The 27,265-nt window shown below is 43.1% G+C and overlaps 1 protein-coding gene and 1 non-coding gene across 2 annotated transcripts in view; one reads left to right on the forward strand and one right to left on the reverse strand.

The window, feature by feature from the left end:
* DPP10 (dipeptidyl peptidase like 10) overlaps positions 1–27,265 on the reverse strand; it is a 1,181,383-nt gene that overhangs the window by 501,045 nt on the left and 653,073 nt on the right. The window contains exon 5 of the mRNA XM_029605348.1: positions 5,495–5,569. Coding sequence (XP_029461208.1) covers positions 5,495–5,569 — 75 coding nt within the window. The remainder of the gene's footprint in view (positions 1–5,494; positions 5,570–27,265) is intronic.
* Positions 9,396–9,469, forward strand: TRNAI-AAU. The gene has a single exon. It is a non-coding gene; the product is annotated as a tRNA-Ile (tRNA).

Below are 27,265 nucleotides of genomic sequence, written 5' to 3' on the forward strand. Positions count from 1 at the left end.
GTAATTTTAAATAGAAGTGTTAAAAGAATAGAATTATGGATAGAAACAAGGAGGTTAATGTACTAATGATGGAATTTGCAGTCCATTTTGCGTATTAATAGCCCGACTTTCAAAACAGTCCATGCTACACCGTTTGTGTGCGTTGTGGGTGCACGAAGCCTTATGTAGTATTTAATAAACTGTGTGGTAGGAGTTGCACAGTTGATAAAATACTATGTATTTCTGTCCTGAAAGTCCACGCGCATGTTTCAGTATGTGTGTATATTTGTAATGCAGGAACACACATACTTTCTCAAATCATTTAATAAAAAATACACACTTACATTTTACATGCATAGTAATTGTCACAATGTGACCACGGACAACGATACATCCTCATTCTACTCGATCTATCGGCAGCATTCGACACAGTCGAACACAGTAGCCTAATCTCCAGACTATTCGAAATAGGTCTAACAGGAAAAACTCTTGAATGGTTCACATCATTCCTCCAAAATAGATCCTACAAGGTTAAATTAAACAACCACACTTCTGAAGCCATCCCTCTTGAAACAGGAGTACCACAAGGATCCTCCCTATCGGCCATCCTATTTAAAATATACCTTCTACCACTCTGCCAACTTCTTTCAAGCCTCTCCATCACCTACTTCCTGTATGCCAATGACATTCAGCTCATCATCCCATTATCAAACTCCATTGAGAACGCTCTAAACATCGCAGCCACAACCATCAACAAAATCAAACTCCTATTAAACCAACTAAAACTTTGCATCAACATCAGCAAAACTGAATGTATGCTGATTGAAAGAAACACTCCGGTGATCACCTGAACCACCCGATTGTCATTGACAACAACCTCATCAAGCTAAAAGAACTCGTCAAGGACCTGGGAATCTGGTTCGACCCCCAACTCAACCTCAAAAAACACATCGCCATGAAAACAAAAGAAGGCTTCCACAAACTAGCAATTCTCAAACACCTCAAACCCCTACTAAACCAAACAGACTTCAGAACCATTCTTCAATCACTGATCTTCTCAAGCATCAACTATTGCAACTCTCTCATGATAGGTCTTCCAAAATCCACCCTACACCCTCTACAAATACTACAAAATGCCACAGCACAAATTCTCACCGGACTCAAAAGAACCGACCATATCTCACCCATACTAAAAGAGCTACACTGGCTCCCCATAGAAAAAAGAATAGAATACAAAACACTATCAATAATACACAACTCAATTCACCACAATGACTACGAGTGCCTCAACTCTCTAATTCAAATCCACCACAATCAACGCAACACAAGATCAACCAATAAAGCACGACTAGAAATCCCACCAGTCAATACCGCCAAACTCACCACAACCAGAAAAAGAGCTTTCTCAATAGCTGGATCTCACCTCTGGAACACCCTACCTCCCAGTCTCAGACTTCAAAGCAATACCAGATTGTTCAAAAAACTACTCAAAACCTGGCTATTCAAACAAGCAAACAAAAATGGGATCAGATAAACAAACTAATATGACAACCCCCAGTAGTCCCACTCCCCCCCCCCCACTTCTCTCCACCATAATCCTCCCATTCTCCCATTCACCTCCAGATTATCCCACAATTTAGTACCCCCGTGAACAAAGTACTATATGTTGTATCTATCAACCTTTTAAAATGCTACTGTATCAGTATTCTACTCCTTAAAATGGTTCTTATCCCAAGTTTCATATGCTTATCCAGTTTTATACCTATCCATTTTTAAGTTGCTCCTCTGAATGTTTTGTATTTATTCATTACAATTTGTGAACCTGTTGAAGCTGCTCCGCAGAATTCGATGTATCTTGTTGTTTAAAATGTAAACCAGAGTGAAGGCCATCACCGATACTTCGGTATATAAAAGCTTATAAATAAACAAATAAATAAATATAATATCTTAGAAATAAATACGGAGGTAGGTACTTGGAATCCCAGTTCGCTGATATCTCCATCAGTTCATGCATACATTCACCGGTTCACCTGGACCCTCCAGTGTTGCAACCGCGGCCTTCGATTGATGTTGAGAGCATGGAGGCGAGGTCGCTAGCTCATGGGAGAGCATGAGCCCCTGGACCAAGGCATGACTCAAGGAGGAGCCCTAAGGCACACCATAGGAGGTGAGAGCATGCAAGCATGGGCGGAGCAAGAACAAAGCAGGACTGGAACCACAGAGGACCACAGACGCTGTGAAGACTGGATCTGAAGGCACTGAGGAACAGCAGCAAGGCCCTTTTATAGGGCTGAAGCAGAACAAGTTGATGACATCATCGGTGAGGGCCGCAGGGCTTTTCCCGCCACTGGCCCTTTAAGAGCAGGAGAGAGGCAAGTGCCCACACCTATGCTGAGGCAGGAAGAAACAGACATGTCTGCGGCGGCCCTCCGCGTGGGAGGCCCGAGGAGAAGCGGCTCCCTGCCGCAAAAACAGAAGAAGAGGCAGCACCGGCGGAGACGGCTTCCCTGCCATTCAAGGACCCTGGCAGCAGCTCCAGCCGCAAAGACGGAGAACATCGGGTGGCTCAGCCTGCCAGCGCAGAGCAGGAGCCAGCCGCGGCCTCTGGGCCATGGAGGACGACATCGGCGGTAGCCTGCCGCGAAGAGGAAGGTAGGGGACTGCCCGCGACTGTCGCGGGCAGGATCATAACATCCAGCACTTAACCCTGAACGTCCACCAATTCACCCACATCTCCCACCTGAACACTGCAAACAAAAGTCAAGTGCAATTTCCATTGTGCAAGTCAATTAGCAAGCATAAAAGTATTCGGACAAGTTCATTAATGCATGCACACTCACAAAAAGGAATTTGCATGCATGCTTCTAAACCCTGCCCCTGAATGCCCCTAAACCACCCTCTTTTTCCCCTGTTAATATTTACACATGATACTGCAAGTGTGCATGTACTCAAGATTTAGAAAAGAGCATATGCATGTATACACTGCTATATACACGTGTGTATGCTAATTTTATGCATGCAACCCTCGTCTAACCCAGCAATTTTAGCATGGTGTTTGAATATCTTCCTTGAGTGAGAAGTGATGCCTCGAGAGATCTCTTGAACAGTGAATAATAGGTATGTAGGTAAAGGAAAAGTTTGTAGCCCAGAGCTTAAGAATCTGTGGAAATATAGGGCAGCTGGTGCTCTTATCGCTAGGCTACATATCATCATTATCAATCCCAAGAAAATAAATTATACCTCCTGAAATATATTTAACCTTGTTGGGTTAGTTGGGTATGCTAACGCTCGTTAGGTACTAATGCTGTGTAATATATCCAGTGTTAATACCTATTGAACTGATTTTGTTTCAAATTTGAATGAATATCTGCAAAATGCTAATACAAATGAAAAGAGTGCATATTAACACACTTGGCACATATGCATTAGATAGCACAAGCTAATATGCATTTAACAGATGGAATAGTGCAATTGCCCCTCAATATATAGATGCCATTATTTCTTCGTAAAATGTCCAGAAATCTTTAAATGTAAATCTTTAATCTATATTTACCGCTATATAAAGCATAATCTGGGTTTCTAAGTTATTGTTCTGCAAACATATTGTCCATTTTCATCAAAGAGGAAGCACATGGCTATTGCTTTCTTGCCCATACAACAAGAGATCTGATTTGACTGTCAATTAAAAATACATCCATTTTCATAAATAATGCAGCTTTCAAGGTCTCATGATAAGAGCACTTTGGCACATCAGTCAGAAGGTTGTGAAATTTCACCTTTGACCTATAATTGCAAAACAAAAAGATACAGCATTATGTGCCTACGTTATTTCCAAGGAGCTTCCTACAGGCCACCTCTGTTCATTGTGTAAATGGTGCAAGATTTCACTCGCATGAACTGGATTCAGCTTTATGCCCTGAATTGCTTTCGGCAGTTATCTACTTGCAGTACAATTTGCAGGGCCAAATTCAGAGTACACAATGTTGCTTCATGTACGTGGTAATGAAATATGGCTATGTCTCATTACCTGTAAACAATATTAGTCTGCAACACTTTACAAAGCAACAAATAAAAGTAATTCTAGTAATTCTACCCTTAAATTCTATATATAACATCATTTAAACTATAAATATATTGTATTTTATTGTCCAATACTGCTATTTTTTCTGCTCTCCCCCCCATAAAAATAGATATTTGCCTCAAAAAATGTTTGATTCTGCCAACTTAAGAACTCTGCACTACTACATGATATTTATTCCAAGTGTAAACTTCAAAATGTTTAGATATTTGATGGCATCACAGTATCAAACGTAAAACAATATACACAACTTCATCATTATACAATGCCCAATATCTTATCATTTGTACCATGCATTAGTAAATATTAAATTGCAAATAAACATTACATAAGCCAAAACACAATTTGCCCAAATCTATCGTCCAAAACAATCTGTACCTTAGTTCATAATGCACCAACACTAGAATATCAAAACCATGGTTCGCTATGCGATGCATTTCTTTCACTAGCAAAACACATTAGTTGAGCAATAGGCCATAAGACACAAGTCATAGCAACATTTTTTCAAGTTTGAATCTTGCTATGGAAATTAGGAAAATAAAATGTCATACTTTCAATTAAATAAAACATTTCTTTCACAGCTAGAAAATATAGAGATTGAAATGCAATGGGCTGGCAAGTCGGAAAGTTGCCCAGGTAAGTTTACCTGGATATTCAGCGGAATATACATGGATCTATGTTCCATTCTCAGATTATCTGGGTAACTATAGGACAGCTATAGTTATTCTCTGGGTAACTATAGGACTTAGTCGAATCACATTCAGTATCAGCACTCACCGACTAAAGTTTAGAACATGCATCGTGTCACTTCTTTTTACCTGGCTCAATTTTGTCTGACAAGTTATGAAGATAAAATATAGACGGGAGAGTGTGTATGTGTGTGTGTGTGTTGGGGGGAGGGGGGATACTTAAATCTTGAGTTTTGACCAGGTTTTACAAAATATTAGCCAAAATATTTGAATACTGATTCCATTTTGTCATTAAAACTGCATGCAAAAATGTTTGTTACAAGGGTGTCTAGCAGGATCTGCAAACAGGTCTGGTTCTCGGGATATCCTCAGTGAATATGCATGACATGTGTTTGCAATATGCAGCATCTAAGAAATAGGCTAACGTGCATAGCTTGGCTACCCTGAAAATCAGACTTGTTTGCGGCCCTTGAGAATAGAATGTGAGAATCTCAGGTTTTATGTGTTATATTAATGAGGAAATATATATTCTTTATTCAACCGTTCTACTTTCTGTGTTGCTAGTACTGGTTGACTCAGGTTAACCCAACGTCCCAATCATTTTGAGTTAACATACATTGCTGTATCTGTGGTGCTTTGGGGTTCATGGCATCGAGGGAACCTGGGTTTCTGGCATCTGACATAACGCATTTTCATTTTTTTCAGGTAGAATTACTTTTTTTTTTTTAATCTGCCAGTCAGTATTTACCTGTTTGACATCATATGCAAGAAGAACGTATTTTAAATCTGGCGAGACTGAATGTCTTGATGCTTTGAAGGTTACCTAAAACAGAAAAATGATGTTGTAAAAAGAAATGTAATTCATATTTACCACATGTCTTATGGTCACAGCTAATAGACATTCATATTATGTTAATCTATCCTAAATCTTTTATATCCGCATTTTTTCTTTGTGTTTGTTTATTACAGTTTTTCTCATTCATATAATCTAATAATTCAAAAAACTAGATGCAAATGTCATTGCTCAATATGATAGGAATATCATACATAATTTTCAAGACCACTACCCTTATCTCTACCAGTCCACTGTATGTAGGAGATGGGTATAAATGTATATCTATACAATATTTCTCTCTATGTATATCTATACCTATATATTACACATAAAAAGGTGAATATAAACATTTTTTATTCTGCACTTCAATTCACCTTATGTATTGACTCCCTTACACACACAGACAGATATATGTTTGTGTGTGTGTTTGTGTGAAGTCAGCAATACATAAGATGAATTTGTGGTATCAAAAAATCTTAAATTCACCTTATTTATTAGCTTCTCTCCTATATATCAGATCTTATATATTCAACAAGCTGGGGAACAGACAAGTTATACGGGTAACATTAGTTGGATAACTTGTCACAAACTTTCGGCAGGACAAGTCTCCTGTTGAATATACTTGGATAAAATTAGCTTGGCTGGATAGCTTTTAGCCTGGTAATTTTATCTGGGGCAATAAATATGCCCGTTAAAGTTATCCGGGTTAACTTATAACTTAACCTGCTATATTAAATATGATAGCCTGTTAAGACAAAAAAAAAAAATCCCAGCCTTTCTTGTACCACCCCTCCCCTCTTTAAAAGCACGAAACATCTGTGGGGGCATAGCGTATGCTATTAGTGCTGCTGTTAGTGCAACAGAGGATGCCAGCAGGAGCAGGGTACAGACAATACTGGCTCTCAGCTTGCAGGAGCGGTTCTATCATGAGGCAGGGTGAGGCGGTGGCCTCAGGAGGCAGAATTCTGGAGCAGCAAAAAGTGCCCCTCCAAAGCACGTCTACCGCAGCCACCGCCTCACCCTGCCTCCAAGGTCAAACATCGAATCGAGCAGGGATAAACCAAACCCCTGCCCGATCCGCTCAGAGAAAACACAAGTCCCTAACCCCCGGGTAGCAGGAGTCGCGTTTATCCCGATGTTATCTGTTGCTGTGGACTGGTCCCCCAGCAGCAGGAGATAACGTGGGGATGAATGCGACTCCTGCTGCCGTCCACCCCACAACCGGCGATGTTCGAAGGCCTTTGCCGAGGGTACAGCAGCCTTCCTCGAACGTGGCTTTCAGAGTGCAACGTGCTTTGAGCTGCAGGGAAGTGAAGCCTTCCTGCATGTGCATTTAGGTCAGGGGAGGAGACCAGCACACAATCGCTGGATTTTCTCCCCACCCCGACTGCCTGCACAAACAGCAGAGGCAAAGGCTGCAGATGCTTTTAGCTCTTTGAGAGGAGGAGGATGCGGTGGCTAACAGCAAACTCCTTCCTACTGGAGGCTGAAAAAAAGACCTAGGCCCTATGGGTGTGTGTGTGTGTGTGTGTGCGTGTGTATGCCTGTGGGTGTGTCTGCAGGTGGGTGACTGGCTGCCTGCGTAGATGGGTGACTGTTTGTGTGTATGCTGGAGGGGGGTGAGAGCCTGTGTGTGTTGGTGAGAGGCTGTGTGGGTGTGCAAGACCTTGTGTTTGTGTGTGTCGATGGAGGGATGAGAGCCTGTGTGTGTCGGTAGGGGGGTGAGAGCCTGGCTGTGTCGATGAACTTAAGAACATAAGATATGCCATACTGGGTCAGACCAATGGTCCATCAAGCCCAGGTCCTGTTTCCAAAAGTGGCCAATCCAAGACACAAGTACCTGGCAAGTATCCAAACATTAGAGCCTGTGTGTCAGTAGGGGGGGGGGGGGGTGAGAGGGTGTGTATGTGTAACTGCTTGGGTGTGCATGGGTGAATGAATGGGTGCCTTCCTGGGGTCTGTCATGGGTGTCTGCTTGGTGTTGTGTGCATAAGTGAGAATGAATTGGTGCCTGCTTGGGGTCTGTGTGTGTGTGTGTGTGTGTGGCAGCCAGTGAGAGTGAGAATGTGTGTTTGTGTGAGAGAATCTGGGGTAATAAGAGCTTTTGTGTCGGGGGCAGGGGAAGCGAGAGGGCGTTAGGGTGGGGCTCCATCTCATTCCTGGTCCCTGTCAGCATGGCATCAAGGGGGCTGGGGCGGGGGGGGGGGTCTCTGAGTGTTGTAGAAGGGAAGCAATAGGTGTGACAGTGTGCTGAGAAGGCGGGATGGGCATGAGATGAGCTCTGGAGCTGTTCTTCCAGTGTGAATTGTTCATGGGGAGTTAGGGGAACACTGGCCTGCCTGGCAAGCAGTATTGAATTGATTTGGGTTGGAAGAGGGGGAATCTAGATCTGCTTCTATGATCCCACAGATGTTTCATTCAATGAGGCAAGGGCCTGCTAGCCAAGGTTGGTTTTTTTTTTGTTTTTTTTTAATGTGTGTGTCTGTATCTTAGGCTATATATTTAATATTGCCTGTTAAGTTCTGAGTTATCTGGGTAAAAATCTACCTGGATAACTTAGGACTGCTTTCCACCATGACTAGACATAGCCAGCTAAGCTCATCACTTCAATTCAGTGGTATCCGGCTACGTTTAAGCCCTATCCTGGAACACCCTGCACCACCTCTGTTTTTATCCAGCTAAAGCAAAGGCAGTTAATGAAGGGACTATATAAACCCCAGATTTGTCTGGCTAACTCCCGAGCTTAGCCAGACAAATCCTTTTGAATGCTAACTTTCGGATGAATTGCCTGTTTAATCATTTGTTTACTTACAACATCCACTTTCAAATCTGAAATTTGACATTTATTTCCATATTTTCAATTTATAATTTAGTATCTGCACAGATCTATCATGCTTTTCAATAAAACAGCCAGTATTTTGTCAAAATTGTGCCCTTGATTTTAATAGACAACAGAATATTTTCCATGAAGCTAAATTTGTAAAAAAAAAAAAATATATATATATATTTATGAATTTTTATTTTAAAAGATCGCACAACTGATAAGAAAACAAGCACAGGAAAAAATGAAAATATTTCCAAAATTAACAGAAAGTCTCTTTGAAACTACTAGTCTAGAAATGAATAAATTTGCCAATACACTATGCAGCCCTCAGTAAGAGAGGGAGATCCGAGAAGAGAAGCTGTGAGCTTAAATTTAACTCTGCCAGACATCAGAGAACACTTACTATTTCACCTTTTGTAATGGGAAGTGAACTTAAGTCTGAGGACATAGTATATGGTTTAGGGGTTCTATTAGGCGCTCAGTGGAAGCTAAGGTGCATCTGTGATTAGGAATGAGTTTAGGTATTTATGGAAAATTCGTCAACCCCCTTCCTTCCTTCCTTGGAGAAAAAGGACTTAGCCGCTCTTATTCGCATTATATTGTTCTGACCATTGTAATTCCCTACATCAGGTCCCCTGAGGCAAGTGCATCCAGATTGTTGGTGGGTGCAAGAAGAAGTGATCAGAATGGAAAGGGAATTTTGTAACTGCTCGCAGACATTTTAAACGAGATATGCAGATAAATTATACCAGTTTTCAAAAGGAAGCATACACATACTTTCCCTTGGAATATTTTCCCAGCAAAACTACCCGCCTACATTTACACTTTCTAATACATGTGCAGAATGTTTCCACAAAGCTTTTGTCGCAGACTTTTGAAAATGTCTACACGTAAGCGCAAAGCCTTCCCCACCACTGCCCTGGCAATGTTTCTGCTCTCTGGGGGTAAACTATTGTCCATACAAGCTAAAAAAAAAACAAAAAAAAAACTGGTCAGTTAGCTCAGCTGGTTAGAGTATGGTTCTAATAACGCCAAGGTCATGGCTTCAACCCCCATACTGGCCAATTTCATCCTCCTTCTTAATAAGTATGAAAAAAAAAAAGTGCGAAACTTGCTGGGCAAACTGGATGGGCCGTTTGGTCTTCTTCTGCCGTCATTTCTATGTTTCTATACGTGCAGAAGCTTACCTGCAATTTTATAACAGGCCATTCCCAGAGAGTAAGGCGCAGTTTCACCCTCAGAACTGCCCTTAAAAATCACTTCCCCTATTTTGGAGGAGCTGCACTGGCCACTATCTGAATATAGGATTGAGTTTTTTTTTTTACTGATTATCTTTAGATTCTTCAGCTCTGCAACTCTCAAAGATGTGAAGGTTCTTCTATCTCAACAGGTCCTCACAGCAAGCTCTGCTGGAAATGCTTTGGTTGTCAGACTAACTACAACAAAGCACAGTGCCTTTGGCTGTCTCACCTCACTCATTTGCAGTTCAATAGCTCTGGAGGCGCATCTTGAAAACACTATCTTTTCAGAAAAGAAGGAAGCTGTGGTTTTAACCAGGGGCGGCTCTAATATTATATAGGATGAGGCAATAAAATGGATGGCCCAAGGCAGTGGACCATGATCAGGCTGCTTGTACTCCTGAGTTCTGGCCCATGGGCCAGAATTGAGAACATTCATTAGTCTGACTCCAGGACCCGGAAACATAGGCACTATCTAAAGGCACTGCAGGGCAGACCCACCACATGACTGCCTTGTGCTAAAACTCAATTTGGGAAGTGTAGGGCTAGTGGTGCCATGCCGCGTCATTATTATAGCAGCAGACAGTGGAGGTAGGCCCAGCAAGAGGAGCTTAGCAGCAATAAAGTAGTAGGACCTGCGTTTGATTGTTTACCTCCTGCCTGGGAGGGCAAGGGGTACTGAGAGAGGGAGACGAGTGATGGTGGAGGATGGGAAATAGGAAGACTGGCAAAGATAGGGGAGACAGGAGATGACTGATGAGGCTTAATAAATAAATCCCTTCATAACTGTATTCCTTTTGGTTGCTGGGCGAGAGGTGCCATCTCATCTCTCATATTAGGCAGCAGATTATCTTGAGCTACCCCTGTTAACTAGTATTTGGTTAATCCTATAGGCTGGTTGTATGGAATGATTTAGTAGTGAATTGATTAACAATTATTATGTTATTTATGACTGTGTTATTTTAATGGATTTTTTTGCCTTATTAATAATATTGCTGTTTTATTTTGTGTTACATTTGATGATTTATGTTTTACTGACTGTATCCAGTTTTGCTTTTCAAGGAGAAGTGGATAATGAAGAATAAATAAGTGAAAATAAACAGAATTAAAAAAATAAAAGGCATATGGGGTAGAGTTAAAGAGATATTAAATCCAAGATGTCTCAATAAACCAATAATATGAATGCATCATATTTGGACAAAACTAATAAACAACCCCAATTAGAGTACAGCAACTACAGAGTGAAACAAAAGAAACTCCTTTAATTGAACTGAGATCACGTTTCAAAAAAACCGGAAAAGATCAGGGTAAAAAAATATAAAGGACCCATAGGATCCTTCCCAGAAACATATGTCTCCTATAGAAAGGACATGTAAGTGTTAGTCAGTGTAGGTAGTGGATCAAATCATTTGCTTATGCATTCCTTTTTGGGAGATGCTACAATGCTTTAGATCTGAGTTTGGTATAGCAACCCCTACAGAGTTTGAGAGATAGAACAGTGGGCAGTAGGAGTTTGAATTTAGAAAGAGAGGAGTTTTGTATACAGGAGCAGCCCCACAGCGTATTAACTGTGGAACACAGGCAAGTCCTCTTGCCTGAGTGGAAAAGGGCATTTTAAGTTCTTTTTGTTTCTTTTTTTTTTTTTCTTAAGTGGGTTTCATTTTATTTTTTTACTTACTTATTTGTTAACATTTTTACAGTGAGCGGAAAACACTCACAGAGTACCTAAGAGGAAATACAGAAATCACAGAAGCAACAAAATGCAATATTGACATTTTTAGCGAGTATTCTAGCAACAGTCCCTTCTGGGGTCAGTGCATCTCTTTGTCTCTTCATCTGTACACTCTGTACTTGGGTGCCAGGGTCCCCCTACTGAAGCCGCCATGCATGCTTCATGTTAGACAGAGGAGAAGTGGGGTGGAGAATGGGAGGGGCAGTCGGGAGTCCATGCTCCTGCTGCCAGAGAGGGGAAGGAGGAGCTGGTATTGGTGTCATCAATCTCCAAGCTGTCGCTGGAGCTTGGGAGGTGCAGTTCATTAGTGCCACTGCCACTTTATTGGGGGGGGGGGGGCACTGGGGTGGATCAGGAAGGTGTGGGATGACAAGAGAAGGGCACCGGGGTGGATCAGGAAGGTGTGGGATGACAAGAGAAGTGGGTACCAGGAAACGTATCTCTGTGCAATGCCTGTGGCACGCACATTTCAGCCTGTCTATTTTGACAGGCTGAAATGTGCGTGCCACAGGCATTGCACAGAGATACGTTTCCTGGGAAGATAACTCAGCCCTCCCTGGATTTCTTTCCAAGAGGAAAAACATCAGGGCAGAGTGTTTGTCTTGCCCATTGGTTCTACAGAATGTATGCTAGCAATCTGTAGCTTTTTGCTGCACTACGTTTCCTTGTGGAGGAGGACTATGTTTCAATTATTCCATTTGCTGCAAGGGAGCTGATCTAATACTGCAACTAAAGAGAGTGGGGAGCAAGTACCCATCCACTACTATGAGAAAAAAGGAGAGGAAAATCGAGCAACTGGATTCAAGGATGCCCTCAAAGTGATAGGAACCCTATTATCAATGCTGTGCTTGGAGTAAGCACAAGGACTTCCGAGAGAGTGTGGTGGAATTTTGAGTTCACGAGACAATATGGATTCATCTCCTAGAAAATATGTATTCTCTTAAGTCATTGCTATTGGAAAAGAATCGCTATGCAGCTTTAGTAAATGTGCAGGATCTCAGCACTGAAGCAGGGGGTGGATAGCAGATGGACCCAAGGGAAGAGGGTTCAGGACTCAGTGACAGTGAAAGCAGTCAGGGGAAGGAGGACTTTTTTCAGCACTGGAACTCAGGAAGTGGAAATGGGAAGAAACATTGGGCAGCAGGGATATTTGTCAATCTCGGGACTTGGGGAGTGAGAGTGGAAGGGAGATCAGAGAAGGGAGGGGGGGGGGCATTTCTTGAGAGGACTTAGCCAACTAGCAGACTATGTCTTGCTGACTTTTAGTGAGCTAGATTTAAGCTGATTTAAATCTTACAATCTAGCCAGCTATGTTCAGCAGAAATTCATCATAAACTTAACTGTTCCAAATCTGGCCGGTTAAAGGCCCGATTTTTAAAACATGGCACGCACTAAAAACTGGAAGATACGTGAGTGGCTGGGCCATGCACACACCACGGGGATTTTCGAACACCTGCGGCCACAGGTGTATATCCCAGTACACGTGAAAGAAACGGATTTGTAAAAAGGGGCGGGCCGGGCATGGGTGGGCCGGGAGAGCGCACGTTGGCAGTCGGCCGGCGCGCGTAACCTGCTACTGCTCTGGAGATAAGGTAAGTCTGAAAACAAAAGAAATTAGGTTAGTTAGTGGGGTTTTATGGGGTCAGGGCGGAGAGAGGAAAAGGGAGGCAGATTAACTAGAGGGTTTAGGAACTTTGCTTCCAGTCCGCTTCTTTATTGGAGGGGACTGGGAGAGAACTGGGAAAAGGCCTAGTCCGTCGCCACGCGCATGTTATAAAATTGGTGCGTCCATATGCGCACGCTGGGAACCACACACACACACATGGATGCCCACGTGTGGGTTTTAAACTCTACTCTTATGGGTGGTGTTCAGGTTTTTTGAAAATTCTGTCCTTCGTGCATAGCATACAATTTAGCATTTGCATTAAACAACCTTACAGGTTAATTTTCAAAGGAGTTATGCATGTAAATGTAACATACTATCACAGCAATTTTCAAAAGCCATTTACCCGCATAAGTGCATTCAATGTTAGCAAATTCTATGGACAATTCAATGGCAAGTATTGTAGCAATTTTCAAAAGCTCACTTACACAGGTAAAATGCATTTCATGTGAAAAACCCAGTTAAGCATATAAATGCTTTTGAAAATCAGGCCCATAGTGTACACTAAACTTTAACACATGGGACCTTAAACTTTCCTATTTAACTGTTGAGCGAATATGCTAATTATGCAGTATGAATGTGCAATGAGTTATTATTTTATGTATCTGATTTGATTTGATTTATTAACTTGATATACCACACTTCATTCAAAATATCAGAGCTTTCATTACAGGAGACATAAATATTTCAAAACTTCCTGGGGCCATTAGTATTCATAAGATTTTATGGTCTAAATCATTAAGGTGCAATCCCAAAATGTTGCTATTATTTAATATTCGAACAAGAAGTGCAAGGCAAAACTAAAGAAGCCTAGTTTCTAGGATGCAGGCATCCACAGGCCATGCATATGTATAAGGCTGTCCTCTACACAGACTGATATTTGAAGTTCCATAAACTCTATTCATATCCCTGTATATTATTATTCAACCTATTATCATATATAAATGGTTCTGATGATTGCACAAATAAGAGAGGTGATAAAGACAACTATAAAACAAACAAAATGTCTTAGATACGATTCTTATTTGTAAATAGGTGGGCTTTTGGTTCAGTAGTTTAATGTGATTTCTAATTTTGGATCCACTACTGATAAATTGAATTCTAATACCTGCCTCAACGAAACCCATTAACTTCTCTCAACAGTTCTGCACAACTCAAGACAGACTTTATTAAGAAAAAGAGAGAATTTCTGAAGTACTTGCAGCCAAGGCACTGCATTATATAAACAGTAATGGTACAATAAAAGAAACTGCGGATGTGAGGAAATTGACAAAAACTATTCAGAGTCTTCAGAAACGATCACAGACAAAACATCTTATTTCCACAGCTCATTTAATACTATAGTCCTCTGACTATTTCTCACCATTACACATAAAGAATAGATGGGTATTGGAGTTCAAGGTGGATATTATGAAGAAGGCATGGCTGAAGTCTGTGAGAAAAATACATACATGCACAGCATCTTGTTCATGGAGGGGGTTCGAGTGGTGAGCATTAGCCACTTTAACAATGTAAATGGATAGGACATTAAAAAGGAAATGCTAGAGAGGGTGTGATGTAAGGGGGAACAAACGCCAACAGTTTTTGAATGTGTCCCACAAGATTATCTTTCTGGAGTGAGGATAAATAATCCAATGAGCAGTATCTTAGGCATCACATTCGTGCTGAACCCCGAACTGCACACATTAGCTATAATGGCTATGGATTTCCCTGGCCGTTTTGATGAATGATTGTTTAGTGGCTTGACACCAGTTGTGAAGTAATTCATAGCTGCAAATTGGACGAACAGAAAAGTCCCTCCGATATCATAGTGGTGTGATAAGAAAGGGATGTGCTGAACAGAATGGAAAAGGTGTCACGTGCCTTAACAGACATTTGTATATAATGCAGATGGCAGAAATGATAATAATTCTGGGAGTCTTCAGGTGTTGGAGGTTTAGTGTTTGAAAATTAGGTTGGAGAGGCCAAGAATTTAATAAGAAGAGTTAATAATAGAGTTTATTATTGTTTAAAAAATGTCTCTAGATAATGCAGCTATAATGAACTAGTTTGAAAAAGGTGAACTGAAGAATTAAAAATAAAATAAATGGCAGAACTATTCATTGTGATATTTTAAGTTTATGTATTCTGCAGACATTGCATAGTTGCTTCTGATCGTCTGATACGCCACTACCCGTTCTAAATCCATTTTAATCCTGGGTGATTCATGGAGGGTAATCAATGCTCAAGTCTGAAAGAGCTATCATCCTGGATATTGATTTTAAATTAGTGTTCAGTAATGATGTGGGTCTCTTCGAAAAGCAAGACAAAAGAAACCTACCCTTCTTTTTTGGAACAAAAACCCTCTGTTTCACAGTCTGTTTATACAAAAAAAAAAAAGTTGCTTATATAATGATTTGGACCCAGATCAATAATCAGTTTTGATGCCAAAGTCAGATAAAATCAATTCTGCTAATGAATGATCAGCACTTTAGATGAATCTACCCCTTGGTGGAAAAGGATACTGTGACTCTGCACAACGGTGAACAGTGTGTGTGAGAGGTGAAAACTACATAAAGGATCAGGGAGTGTAGTATATTGTAATACCAAGGAAAAGAAAAAAGAGAATTCTATGTGAGTTTTCATCTGTGGAGGGGGAGACGAAAATGCTGCTTATTTATCACAGAGGTATTTGTCAGAGGGACAGAAGAATAGCTCTAAAACCACGTTTCAATGTTTATGGTGTACATTTTCAAAGGGTTTAGCCAGGATCTCTGTGCAAAATACAAGCAACTTTCATGGCTAGATCTGCTGAATCTACATCAGTGGATTTTCAGTTGCCGAAAAGTACATACGTGCTATAATGCATATATGTTTAGTTACATAGAAAAGAGGCATTCCAAGGAGGATGTTCGGGGTGTAGTTGGATACTATAGGGCAAATTTTAAAAGCCATACGCGCGCCAAAGCCGGGAGATACACGGGTATATCAGCCCATCGTGCGCTGCATGGATTTTAAGAGGCACCCAGGTATGCGCATACCGAATAAAATGTTTTTCCATAAAAGGGGCGGAGAAAGGGCATTGTTCTGGGCATTTCAGGAACTTTGAATGAAACCAGAGCGTAAGTGTTTATGCACACTAGCACGCACTGCGGTCCCTATCCGCGTAACTTTACTTCTGTTATGGACGGGTGTACGTCTTGAAACAATAAAAACTAGGCTAGTCACTGGGCTTTTAAGGGTCGGGGCTAATAGGGTACTACCCCAAACCAAATAAGTAGCTGGCTTGTTACGGCGGTTACTACCCCAAACCAAATAAGCCTGATGCTTCACCTTCAATGCATATACAGCATAGTTCTCTGCTTCAACGGCAGGGGAGAAGAAAAAAGGGTTCGCACTCACAAAGCGGGGAGTAGCTGGCTTGTTACGGAGGTTACTACCCCAAACCAAATGTGTCTGATACTTCACTTTTGATGCATATCCAGCATGGCTCTCTGCTTCAACAGCATGGGAGAAGACTGATACATCACGCATATCCAGCATAGCTCTCTGCTTCAACAGCATGGGAGAAGACTGATACATCACGCATTTCCAGCATAGCTCCCTGCTTCAACAGCATGGGAGAAGAAAAACAACCAATAAGGACTGTATAACATAGTCTGGGTAAAACAAATAAGCATGGGTGTAGCTTGCTTATTGCGGCGGTTACTACCCCTAACTAATCAAGCTAGATATTTCAATGGTGGGGGGTGGAAGGGAAATAGAACCAAGAGTTAAGAGAAACAGATAAGTATGAGAGAAAAAATGTGTGAAGCTTGCTGGGCAGACTGGATGGGCCGTTTGGTCTTCTTCTGCCGTCATTTCTATGTTTCTATGTTTCTATGTAAGGGAGGCAAGTTAGCTAGGTGGATTAGGAAGTCATTACCTTTACTGGGCCAAACTGGGAGTAAACTGGGAAAAAGGTCCATTGCATCGGTGCGCATAACTACTAAAATTCCCCCACTTATGCGCACGAAATTGCATTTGCGAGAACATGCGCGCGTCAGTATAAAATTGTGCGTACATATACGCATGAATATCCAATTTTATAACATGTGCACGAATGTTATAAAACTTCCGCGTTTGTGAGTGCAAGCCGGCAAACACACGCACATGTGCACCTGCACACAGGTCTTAAAATTTACCTCCTTATGATTATATTTCATTTTCAAAATTCTGTATATTTGGCAGATATGCTGCTAATGGGGTAGATTTTTAAAAATAGCGCGATTGCGTACTTTTGTTCGCGCACCAGGCGCAAACAAAAGTACGCTGGATTTTATAAGATACGCGCGTAGCCACGCGTATCTTATAAAATCCGGGATTGGCGCGCGCAAGGCTGCCGATTTTGGGCAGCCTGCGTGCGCCGAGCCGCGCAGCCTGCCTCCGTTCCCTCCGAGGCCGCTCCGAAATCGGAGCGAACTCGGAGGGAACTTTCTTTCACCCTCCCCACCCCTTCCCCTACCTAACCCACCCCCCCGGCCCTATCTAACCCCCCCTACCTTTATCCATGGATTTACGCAGACGTAAATCCGCGCACGCCAGCGGCCTGCTGGCGTGCCAAGACCCGACCCGGGGGCTGTTCCGGAGGGCGCGGCCACGCCCCGGAATGCCCCCGGGACGGCTCCACGCCCCCGGGCCCACCCCCCAAACGCCATGTCACGCCCCTGAAACGCCGCGTCATTTGGCGACGCCCCCGACACGCCCCTTTTAAAAAGCCCCGGGACTTACACGCATCCCGGGGCTCTGCACACGCCGGCGGCCTATGCAAAATAGGCGCGCCGGTGCGCGAGGGCCCTGCTCGCGTAAATCCGGCTGGATTTACGCGGTCAGGGCATTTAAAATCCGCCCGAATGTGAATACTTTATGACAGCATCCAATACCAGTTAAGTGTTCACATGATTATGAGTGTGTTATGGAAACCACCTAGAAATGTTGATAGGAGGTTATTACATTTTTAATAGATAAATAAATAAACAAACAAATATGTATTGTAGCCTCATGACAACCCTTTATCAAAGTCAATGTACATGGGTACCATGTGTTTGAAAATAGGCTGGGTATATGCAGGCTGAAAAGTATGTATATACTTTTAAAGCTAGGTGCCCTTTTTTAAATTTAAGTTTCCCATGCACATTAATCTGTTAATGCACTAAACACTATTTTAGCACATGCTAAATGGTCTTAACCTGTCATTTAGCATGCTATTCACTATTGCTGCCAGAGGATGTAGTTAGGGCAGTTAGTGTAGCTGGGTTTGGATATGTGCCTGGAGGAGAAGTCCATTAATTGCTATTAATCAAGTTGACTTGGGGAATAGGCATTGCTATTACTGGCATTAGTAGCATGGGATTTGCTTAATGTTTGGGTACTCGCAGGTACTTGTAACCTGGATTGGCCACTGTTGGAAACAGGATACTGGGCTTGATGGACCCTCGGTCTGATCTGGTATGGCATGTTCTTATGTTCACTAATGGTTTAAGGTGCACATTAAATTAATCTGAAAAAAACATTAGCGTGCATAAGCTAAAACTATTAGGTGCATATGTGTAAATAAAAGAATGTCATATGCAAATTAGGTTTTAGTGTATGCTTTGCTATATGAGCTATTTAACTCACACCTGCTAAGGCCTAAAAGTATCTGCCTGTTAAGGTATTAACTTTTTAACTCCTGTAGTATTGAAAGGCCTCAGTTAACAGGATGCATCGGGGATTACAGATGGAGGAATGGGGATGTTAGTGTAGGACTCAGGAGACGTGTTGGGAGGTGTGGTGTACAGTATAGGTGGGCGTTGGGGGGGGGGGGGGGAGGATGGTAATGGAGAAGAAAATACATTCCTCTTTATTCTTGCCCTCAGTCCCTTCTTGTGACAGTACGGGTACCGGTTTCACCCCAGAGCAGGAGAGGAGTTGGCTCTTCAGCCTGGACCTGCCACCTCCCTCTCAAGTTGAACTCTTAGGTTCGGGTGGCCAGTAGGATTTAGCAGGAGGTGCACTCAAGCAGGGATGGAAGAACACTCACTAAGGCAGAGCTGGGCTGCAGCATGCTGAAGTGTGACCACAAGAAACAGGGAGGGCCCCACAGGACAGACAGACAGGTAGATGAAGCAGAACCGGATATTTAAAACTAGATCAACCCTTTTGACTAGCAGCCTCACAGAGCCTCTAAATTCATGCATGCTTTTTATTCATCACCAAGAACACTTATACCCAAATATATTTATCCTTACTTAAGTAGGCATAAGTCTTTGCTAGAGCACTGCCGAAGTTGTGCAGGTCCCATTACTGCTTATGTAAGACATTTTGACTCTTTAAACATTTTTTTGAATTTGGGGAAAAGAGAAAAGTTAACTGCATTAAACCATTTATTTTTACTTTAATTACATATCACTTCAAACTGAATTTTAATACATTTTAAAACACTGCCTAACGGGTCCCATGCAAAAAACATGTTGAGCGGGCCAGTGTGTTCATTTCCCACTGGTCTTGATGATATTCTCCTTTTAAAAGGTTATTTGGCCTACATTAGCAGAAATAATCTAATCTACAGCCTGTACATCATCTTTGTTTACCCTTATTCAAATCCACTATTACTTACTTCTCTAACTCTCATATATACATTTTAAATTTGGTATTATTCCAAAATTAATCTTGTAAACATAAGAAGCAAAGTTAAAATGTTTTCAATAAAGAACATAAAGGGGTTTTACTGATTTCCAGGGTGAGGCGAGCACCTCAGGTATCAACATTTTGGAAGGGCATAAAATCCCCCCCCCCAAATGCCAGGCAACTGCCTTACCCTGTAGCCAAAAACGGCACTGCCGGTGGAGCCCAACCTACCAGCAGCAGAAGAAGAGAGGGGGACTCGCGCGCCACTGGCGGAGTCCATCCCACCAGCAGCCGAGGAGGAAAAGAAGGCCATGAAGGCCACCAGTGGCCAAAATAGACGAGACCCTGCAAATGGCAGAAGAAAAAAATGGTTGCAGCCCTAAATAAATCCCCCCATACCTTTGTTCAGAAAGTTATGCCTGCCCAAGGCAGGCGTAACTTACGCGCGCCTTCCGGTTGCCAGTGCGCCATTCCCCGGCCAGGGGGCTGGTTCAGAGGCTTCGGCCACGCCCCGGAACGCCCCCGAATGCTGCACCACCCCCGACATGCCCCCGGCACACTCCCGACACGCCCCCAAGCAAAGCCCTGGGACTTACACGTGTCCCAGGGCTTTGCACGCACCGGCGGCCTATGTAACATAGGTGCGCTGGCGCGCAATTCCCCTGCGCGCGTAAATCCAGCTGGATTTACGCAAGCAGGGCTTTAAAAATCTGCCCCTAAAGGTCTAATACCATGTGCATTCCAAGTGAGTTTTTTGCAGGACTGTCATATTTTCTGATATGTTTATCTTAGAAGATTGTACTCTCAATGTCCTTTTTCATGTACTATTGATTATTATACATGCAGAATTTTTAATTGTGTTTGATGAGGGCAGAGGGGCAGGGGCACAAGGCTGCAAAGCTCACCTAGAGTGCCTAATGCCCTTGCACTGGCCCGGAAAGTGCCCCATCATTCACCCATATCCCATTTCTCCAGGGGAAAATACAGAGGAAAAGATGGCAGGGTCTTAGGATTCCTGGGAATGTGGCAGGGTTGACAGCATCCTAGAAACATTATCAGTCGCATTCTATCTGCCACTCTTCCGGGAACTCTGACCCCCCTGCGCTCCCCCTTCCATGGCATTTGAAATCACCAGAAAGGCCAGACAACAAAGAGACTCACTTCCCCCTTGATGATTTGACCTGTTCCATGCTTTTTTTTTGGGGTGGGGGGGGGGGCACCATCTCATCCCTCGCCTCAGGCAGCAAATTGCCGTGAGTCCTCAGGCCCTAAGCATGAGTTGGTTTGTAGAAGGAATAGTGTTGCCAGCAGAAATGAAGGTTCAGGTTTTAGGAGTGGTTGTAGACTAGGCTTTCTTTTGAAGCTCGTATTAAAACTGTGATCCACTCCTGGGTTTTTTTCAATTGTGTTTGGTTCATAATTTATGTTCTTATGTTTCAAAGGAGCATCTTGCTACAGTGATCCATGCGTTAACAGCTACCCACCTAGATTACTTTAATTCATTAAGCATTAACTTTACAGCTGCTTCTTTTCAGAAGCCACAGATTATTCAGAACACAGCAGCTCGGATTCTGTGGGTTCTACAGCAATTTGACCACTCTGCATTCTCTACATTGGTTACCGATTTCTTTCAGAGCTCGTTTCAAAATTGTATCCTTTGGGTTGAAGGCTCTGCACAGTAAAAATCTGAAATATCTTTCTGACAGGATTTACTGACAGTGTCCGAGAAGAGTTTTATGCTCTTCCTAAGATTTACTACTGGTGATTCCATCTACTAAAGCTCTCCATTTGATTGAGCCCAGATGTAAGGCCTTTTCATATACAGGACTGCACCTCTGGAATTCTTTGCCTAAGGAGTTACAGGCCACGAATGATTATTTCATTTGGTCATAAATTTTGTAAATCCTGGTTATTTAGGGCTGCATTTGGTTAATTTGTAAGGGTTAGATATTGATAATGCTTGTAATATATAGGTTATTGATATTTAATTTGTATTGTCTGATGTTTTTTATTGCTTATTTACTTTTGTTTTAAGCTATGTTTTCTTTTTAATTATAATGAATGCTGCATGTAATGTTCTTGCCTTGAGCGAGTAGTAAAAAATAAATAAAAGGCCTTCCTTTCCCTCAAAAAGTCAATAAATACTAACATTGCAGGTCTGTAGCAGCAGGTTACCTTCTTTCCCCCCCCCCCCCCCCATTCTATCAATCCTGCCTCAACACTCCACCAAAAACGCCTCCCCCCCCCCCCACCAAAACACCTTCCCACAACCAGGAGCTTCGAACTATCATCCAGCTTCTGGCATATCCAGCATTGTCCAAACAACAATGAAACACTGGAGGACAGACAACATTTCTGAGTTCTTGGTGGCAGTAGGGGATTTCGAGGCTCTGAGTGGGTGAGACTTTTAAGGTAGAGGAAGGGTAAGGTGCCCTCTTGCTATGGAAGAGGGCACCTTACCCTTCCACTTAACACCATTACTGGTGTTAAGTGGACTGCCACTGGGATCGGTGTTGGGACCAGTTCTGTTCAATATTTTTGTGAGCGACACTGCAGAAGGGATAGAAGGCAAAGTTTGTCTGTTTGCGGATGATACTAAGATCTGCAACAGAGAGGACAGTGGAAGGAGTAAAGAGAATGAGACGTGATTTAAGGAAACTTGAACAGTGATCAAAGATATGGCAGCTGGGATTCAATGCCAAGAAGTGCAGAGTCATGAATCTGCAGTGTAGTAATCCAAAAGAGCTGTATGTGATGGGGGTGCGAAAGGCTGTTGTGCATGGAGCAAGAGAGGGACCTATGGGGTGATAGTGTCTAGCAACCTGAAGACAGTGAAGCAATGTGACAAGGCGATAGCAAAAGCCAGTAGAATGCTGGGCTGCAGAGAGAGGAATATAACCAGTAAGAAAAAAGAAGTGATAATCCCCTTATACAGGTCCTTGGTGAGGCCTCACCTGGAGTGCTGTGTTCAGTTCTGGAAACCGTATCACAAAAGAGACAGGATGGAGGCGGTCCAGAGAAGGGCGACCAAAATGGTGGGCGGGGGGGGGGGGGGGGTGATATCCATCAAATGACTTAGGAGGAGAGATTGAAGGACCTAAATATGCATACCCTGGAGGAGAGGTAGTGCAGGGGAGATATGATACAGACTTTCAGATACCTGAAAGGTTTAATGATGCACAATCAATGACAAACCTTTTCTGTTGGAAACAAATCAGTAGAACTAGGGGTTATGAAATGAAACTCCAGGAGGGATGACTCAAAATCAATGTCAGGAAATATTTCTTCATGGAGAGGATGGTGGGTGTCTGGAATGCCCTTCCGGAGGAAGTGGTGAAGATAAAAACAGTAGGGATGTGAATTGTTTTTCTGACGGATGAAAATATGTCAGGAAATATTTCTTCACAGAGAGGGTGGTGGATGTCTGGAATGCCCTTCTGGAGGAAGTGGTGAAGACAAAAATAGTGAAAGGGAGGATGACTCAGAATCAATGTCAGATTTTTCTTCACAGGGAGGGTGGTGGATGACTGGAATACGCTTCCGGAGGAAGTGGTGAAGATAAAACAGTAGGGATGTGAATCGTTTTTCTCACGGATGAAAATATCGTACTATATTTTCTCATCCGTCAGGAACTGGGGGATCCCCGAAAGTGATAGGAAAACCCCACGAAATGTTTGTGTGGTTCTCTTGTTTTGGGGAGGGGGGAAGAAAGGGCACACTGAAAAAAAAAACCTCAAACCCACCTCGATCCTTTAAATTTAATTATTTAGAATCCTCCCGACACCCCCAAAACTTTTCTAAAGTACCTAGTGGTCCAGCAGGGGTCCCGGGAGCAATCTCCCATTCTCGGGCCATCGGCTGCCACTAATCAAAATGGTTCTGATGTTCCTTTGCCCTTACCATGTGACAGGGGCTATCGGTGCCATTTGCCGGCCCCTATCACATGGTAGGAGCAATGGATGACCTGTGCCATTTTTTAAGATGGCGCCGGCCATCCATTGCTCCTCATATGACAGGGGCCAGCCAATGGCACCGTGTGCCCCTGTCACATGGTAAGGGTAAAGGGCCATCGGCGCCATTTTGTTTACTGGCAGACGACGGCCCGAGAGCAGGAGATCGCTCCCGGGACCCCCGCTGGACCACCAGGTACTTTAGAAAAGTTTTTTTGGTGGGGTTGGGAGGGTGGGGGATTCTAAATAATGAAATTTAAAGGGTCGGGTGGGGGTTTTTTGTTTCGCCTCTGGACAGCCGAAAAAAATGCTCAGAACCGTGGGAACAAAGATTTCCTGCAGTGGTTCTACGAACATGATTCCAGAAACGACTCCGATACAGATTCACATCTCTAAAAAACAGTAAAAGATTTCAAAGGGGCATGGTATAAATACTGTGGATCCCTTAAGGCTAGAGGATGGGAATGAAGAATAGAGCACATGGAGGTAACTTGCTGGTTTGGTGGTTACTACCCTTAACCAATAAGCCTTCATACTGTTGATACTTCACATTGCTCCCTGCTTCAACGGCAGGGGGAAAAGAGGAAAAGGGGAATTCGATTCAGACAGCAAGCAACAAGGACATTGAATTGTACAGTCTGGGAAAGCAAATAAGCATGGGGGTAACTTGCTGGTGTAGCAGTTACTACCCTTGACCATATGCGTGCATACTGTTGATGTAACTCCAACATTGCTCTCTGCTTCAATGGCAAGAGGTGATGGGGAATTGGACTCAAACAGCAACCAACAAAGGCCCTGACTTTGATGGTCTTGGAAAATGATAATTATAGAGATGACTTGTGTGGTGCAGTAGATACTCCCATAAGCTTTCTGGGCAGATTGGATGGACCATTTGATCCTTTTCTACTATCAGTCATATGTTTCTATGACCTATGATTTCAGTATGTATTGATTTTTGGAGGGGGAGGGGAAAGAGGCTTTTTGGGGCTATTGGCCTGCAAATTAAACTAAATTTTTGAGGGGACGTGAGGAGAAGGGTATCAGCTAGCAGGGTTGGCCTTGGTTTTACAAGGCTGGGAAGGCTGGGGTTTGGGAAGCGATGCACGATCAGCTGTATTTTTTGTTTAAATCTAGCACAGTTTAGCCAGCTATATTCTTTGAAATATAGTCGGTTAAGTTAAAAGTATATGGGAACACATTCCTGGATAATTTTAACTTTTCTTGATTACGTTTAGAGATAGCCAAATAAATTATTTGGTTATCTCAACTCTGCCCCAGAACACCCCCCAAAACATCTACTATTTACCAGGATACATTCTATCCAGATGATGACTTAGTCAGATAAATTTTATCCATATACATAACAGCAATATTTGAAAATTGATATTTATCCAGGTAACTTGAATATTGACCTCATACTGTATACAATATCTGACTCCACATGTAAACCGCAATAATTACATATACGTATTACAATTATTTTGTGCATAAATTATGTATGTACTTATGTAAAATACATATACAAGTATGCAGTTCCCTGAATCGTATTACAAAAATATCCACATACTGAAATATATGCATATACTTTCTGGGTAGAAATGTATTTTGAAAACTTTGAGGTATGCTCTCTAATGTGCATACTACATATGTAATGACTTGCATAGACTATTTAAAATTACCCTCAAGAAATGCCTATATTTATTTATTTTTACAAACTTATACTCTACAGTTTCCATTTCTTCTGTTCAGTGTGGATTACAATATAGTAAAATCATATTGCATGGATTGAAAGAAATTTCTGAAATGGTTGGTTGGGTTGAACTAGAATGTTTCCCCTTACTATTAGGATTCGTGGGTTTCGTGGACCCTTGGCCCGAGGTGAGGGTTGATACTACCTATGGGGAGGAGCCCCACAGGTCCTCACTGTCAGGAGGTGAGGTCAGATGCAGCAGGAGATTGTGGAGAGAAGTCTGTGGGAGGTCCCAAGGAGCAGGGTGAGAGACACAATGCAGAGGGACCCTACAGTACACAGGCTGAGCTGGAGAGCAAGTGCCAGGGCAGGGACCTCCGAGAAAGCGGCGCTATGCAGGCCCGAGGAGCGGGGAGCGCGAGGCAGGAAGATCAGGAGGTATGCCGCAGAGGCAGCCCCGAGGGGTGGAGCTGCATAGCGATGAAGGCACTGATGAGATGACGTAGGCTATCCTGCGGAGCGGGGAAGCCCAAGTCGAGTTTCCAGGCAATGACGTAAGCAACCCCGAGGAGCGGGGCTGCGCAGAATGACCCTCTGGTAGAGAAACAGAGACACCACCCCTAGAAGCGGGGAGGTGTAATTATAGTCACAGGTGTAACACGGAGGGCACTGCCCTGAGGAGCGGGGAAGTACAGTCAATCACCGGCGTAGAACGTAGGCACTACCCCGAGGAGCGGAGAAGCAGAGACAGTCACTGGTGTAGAACGTAGGCACTGCCCCAAGCACCAGGGAAGCAGAGACAGTCACTGGTTAGAACCTAGGCACTTCTCCAAAGAGTGGAGAAGCACAGACAGCCACTGGTTAGAACTTAGGCACTGCCCCGAGGAGCAGGGAAGCACAGAGTTCAGTCTCCAAAGTAGTGAGGCGGTTCTGAGAGGCAATCCCGAGGAGCGGGGAGACTGGCAGATAGGACCTCTGGGAGGCGCAGATAGGACTGGCAGATAGGACCTCTGGGAGGTGCAGGGCTAGCCCGAGGAGCAGGGGAAGCCTGGAGACCAGGTCTCCTTTAGTAGTGCAAGCAGGCCCTTGAGGAGGGGGTACCCAAGCCAGAGTACAGAGTCCAAGGTAGATCAGAGACAGCCACCACAGGTCAGAGGAGACAGGAGCAAGCACCAGTAGCGATGGAACTCGTTACCAAGTCAGCTAGCAAGGGGCAAAAGCAGTGCTTAAGAACCCTGACCAAGTGATGTCATCAGTTGGGGACGACCCTGAGGTTCCTGCCGTAGCATCTTCAAAGGAGGGCCCGGTGGCGTGTGCGCGCGCGCCTAGGAAAGCCCAGAGTCGGCATGGGTGGCGGTGGCGTCCTGGCTGCCATGAGGCACTTTGAGGTATGCGACGGTAGATGCAAGCCCCTGCCGCGAGCAGGCCTGGAGAGGGGAGAAGGGCAGCACAAGACATCTGCGACTGACAGTCATAACTACTCATTATAAAAATGAAATTAAAATTCTGTTGTCAGCTCAGTGACAGTGACAAACTCCTTCCATTACCCAGTTCACTCAGAATCTATGAGGCAAACTTACCATATCAAAACAGCACTGATTGCCAGAACTCAAATAGCAATAACTATCTATAAAAAGGCAGCAATGGAAATATTACTCCTGGCTCTAAAGCACTAATAGCTCCTACTGGAAAAACCAGAACAAGATGGACTGCTCCAGATCCGTATGCAGAACCTACTAGCAGAATATTTCACTTCAGTCACACAATCACACACAATACAGACCCTCAACAAATATGGTGGTAATTGCATATCTATATGTTGATTGATTTTATTGTTATGTTTGATGTTATTTTGTGGGCGTTATTTGTACGTTGCACTGAATACAGTTATGTCTGGAAGTTTGAGGCAAATAAGATTTCTAAATAAATGTATGCATACATACTTAAGTGAGTGCACATT

Source organism: Rhinatrema bivittatum, chromosome 6 (genome assembly GCF_901001135.1).
Source record: "Rhinatrema bivittatum chromosome 6, aRhiBiv1.1, whole genome shotgun sequence".
NCBI classification, from domain to species: domain Eukaryota; kingdom Metazoa; phylum Chordata; class Amphibia; order Gymnophiona; family Rhinatrematidae; genus Rhinatrema; species Rhinatrema bivittatum.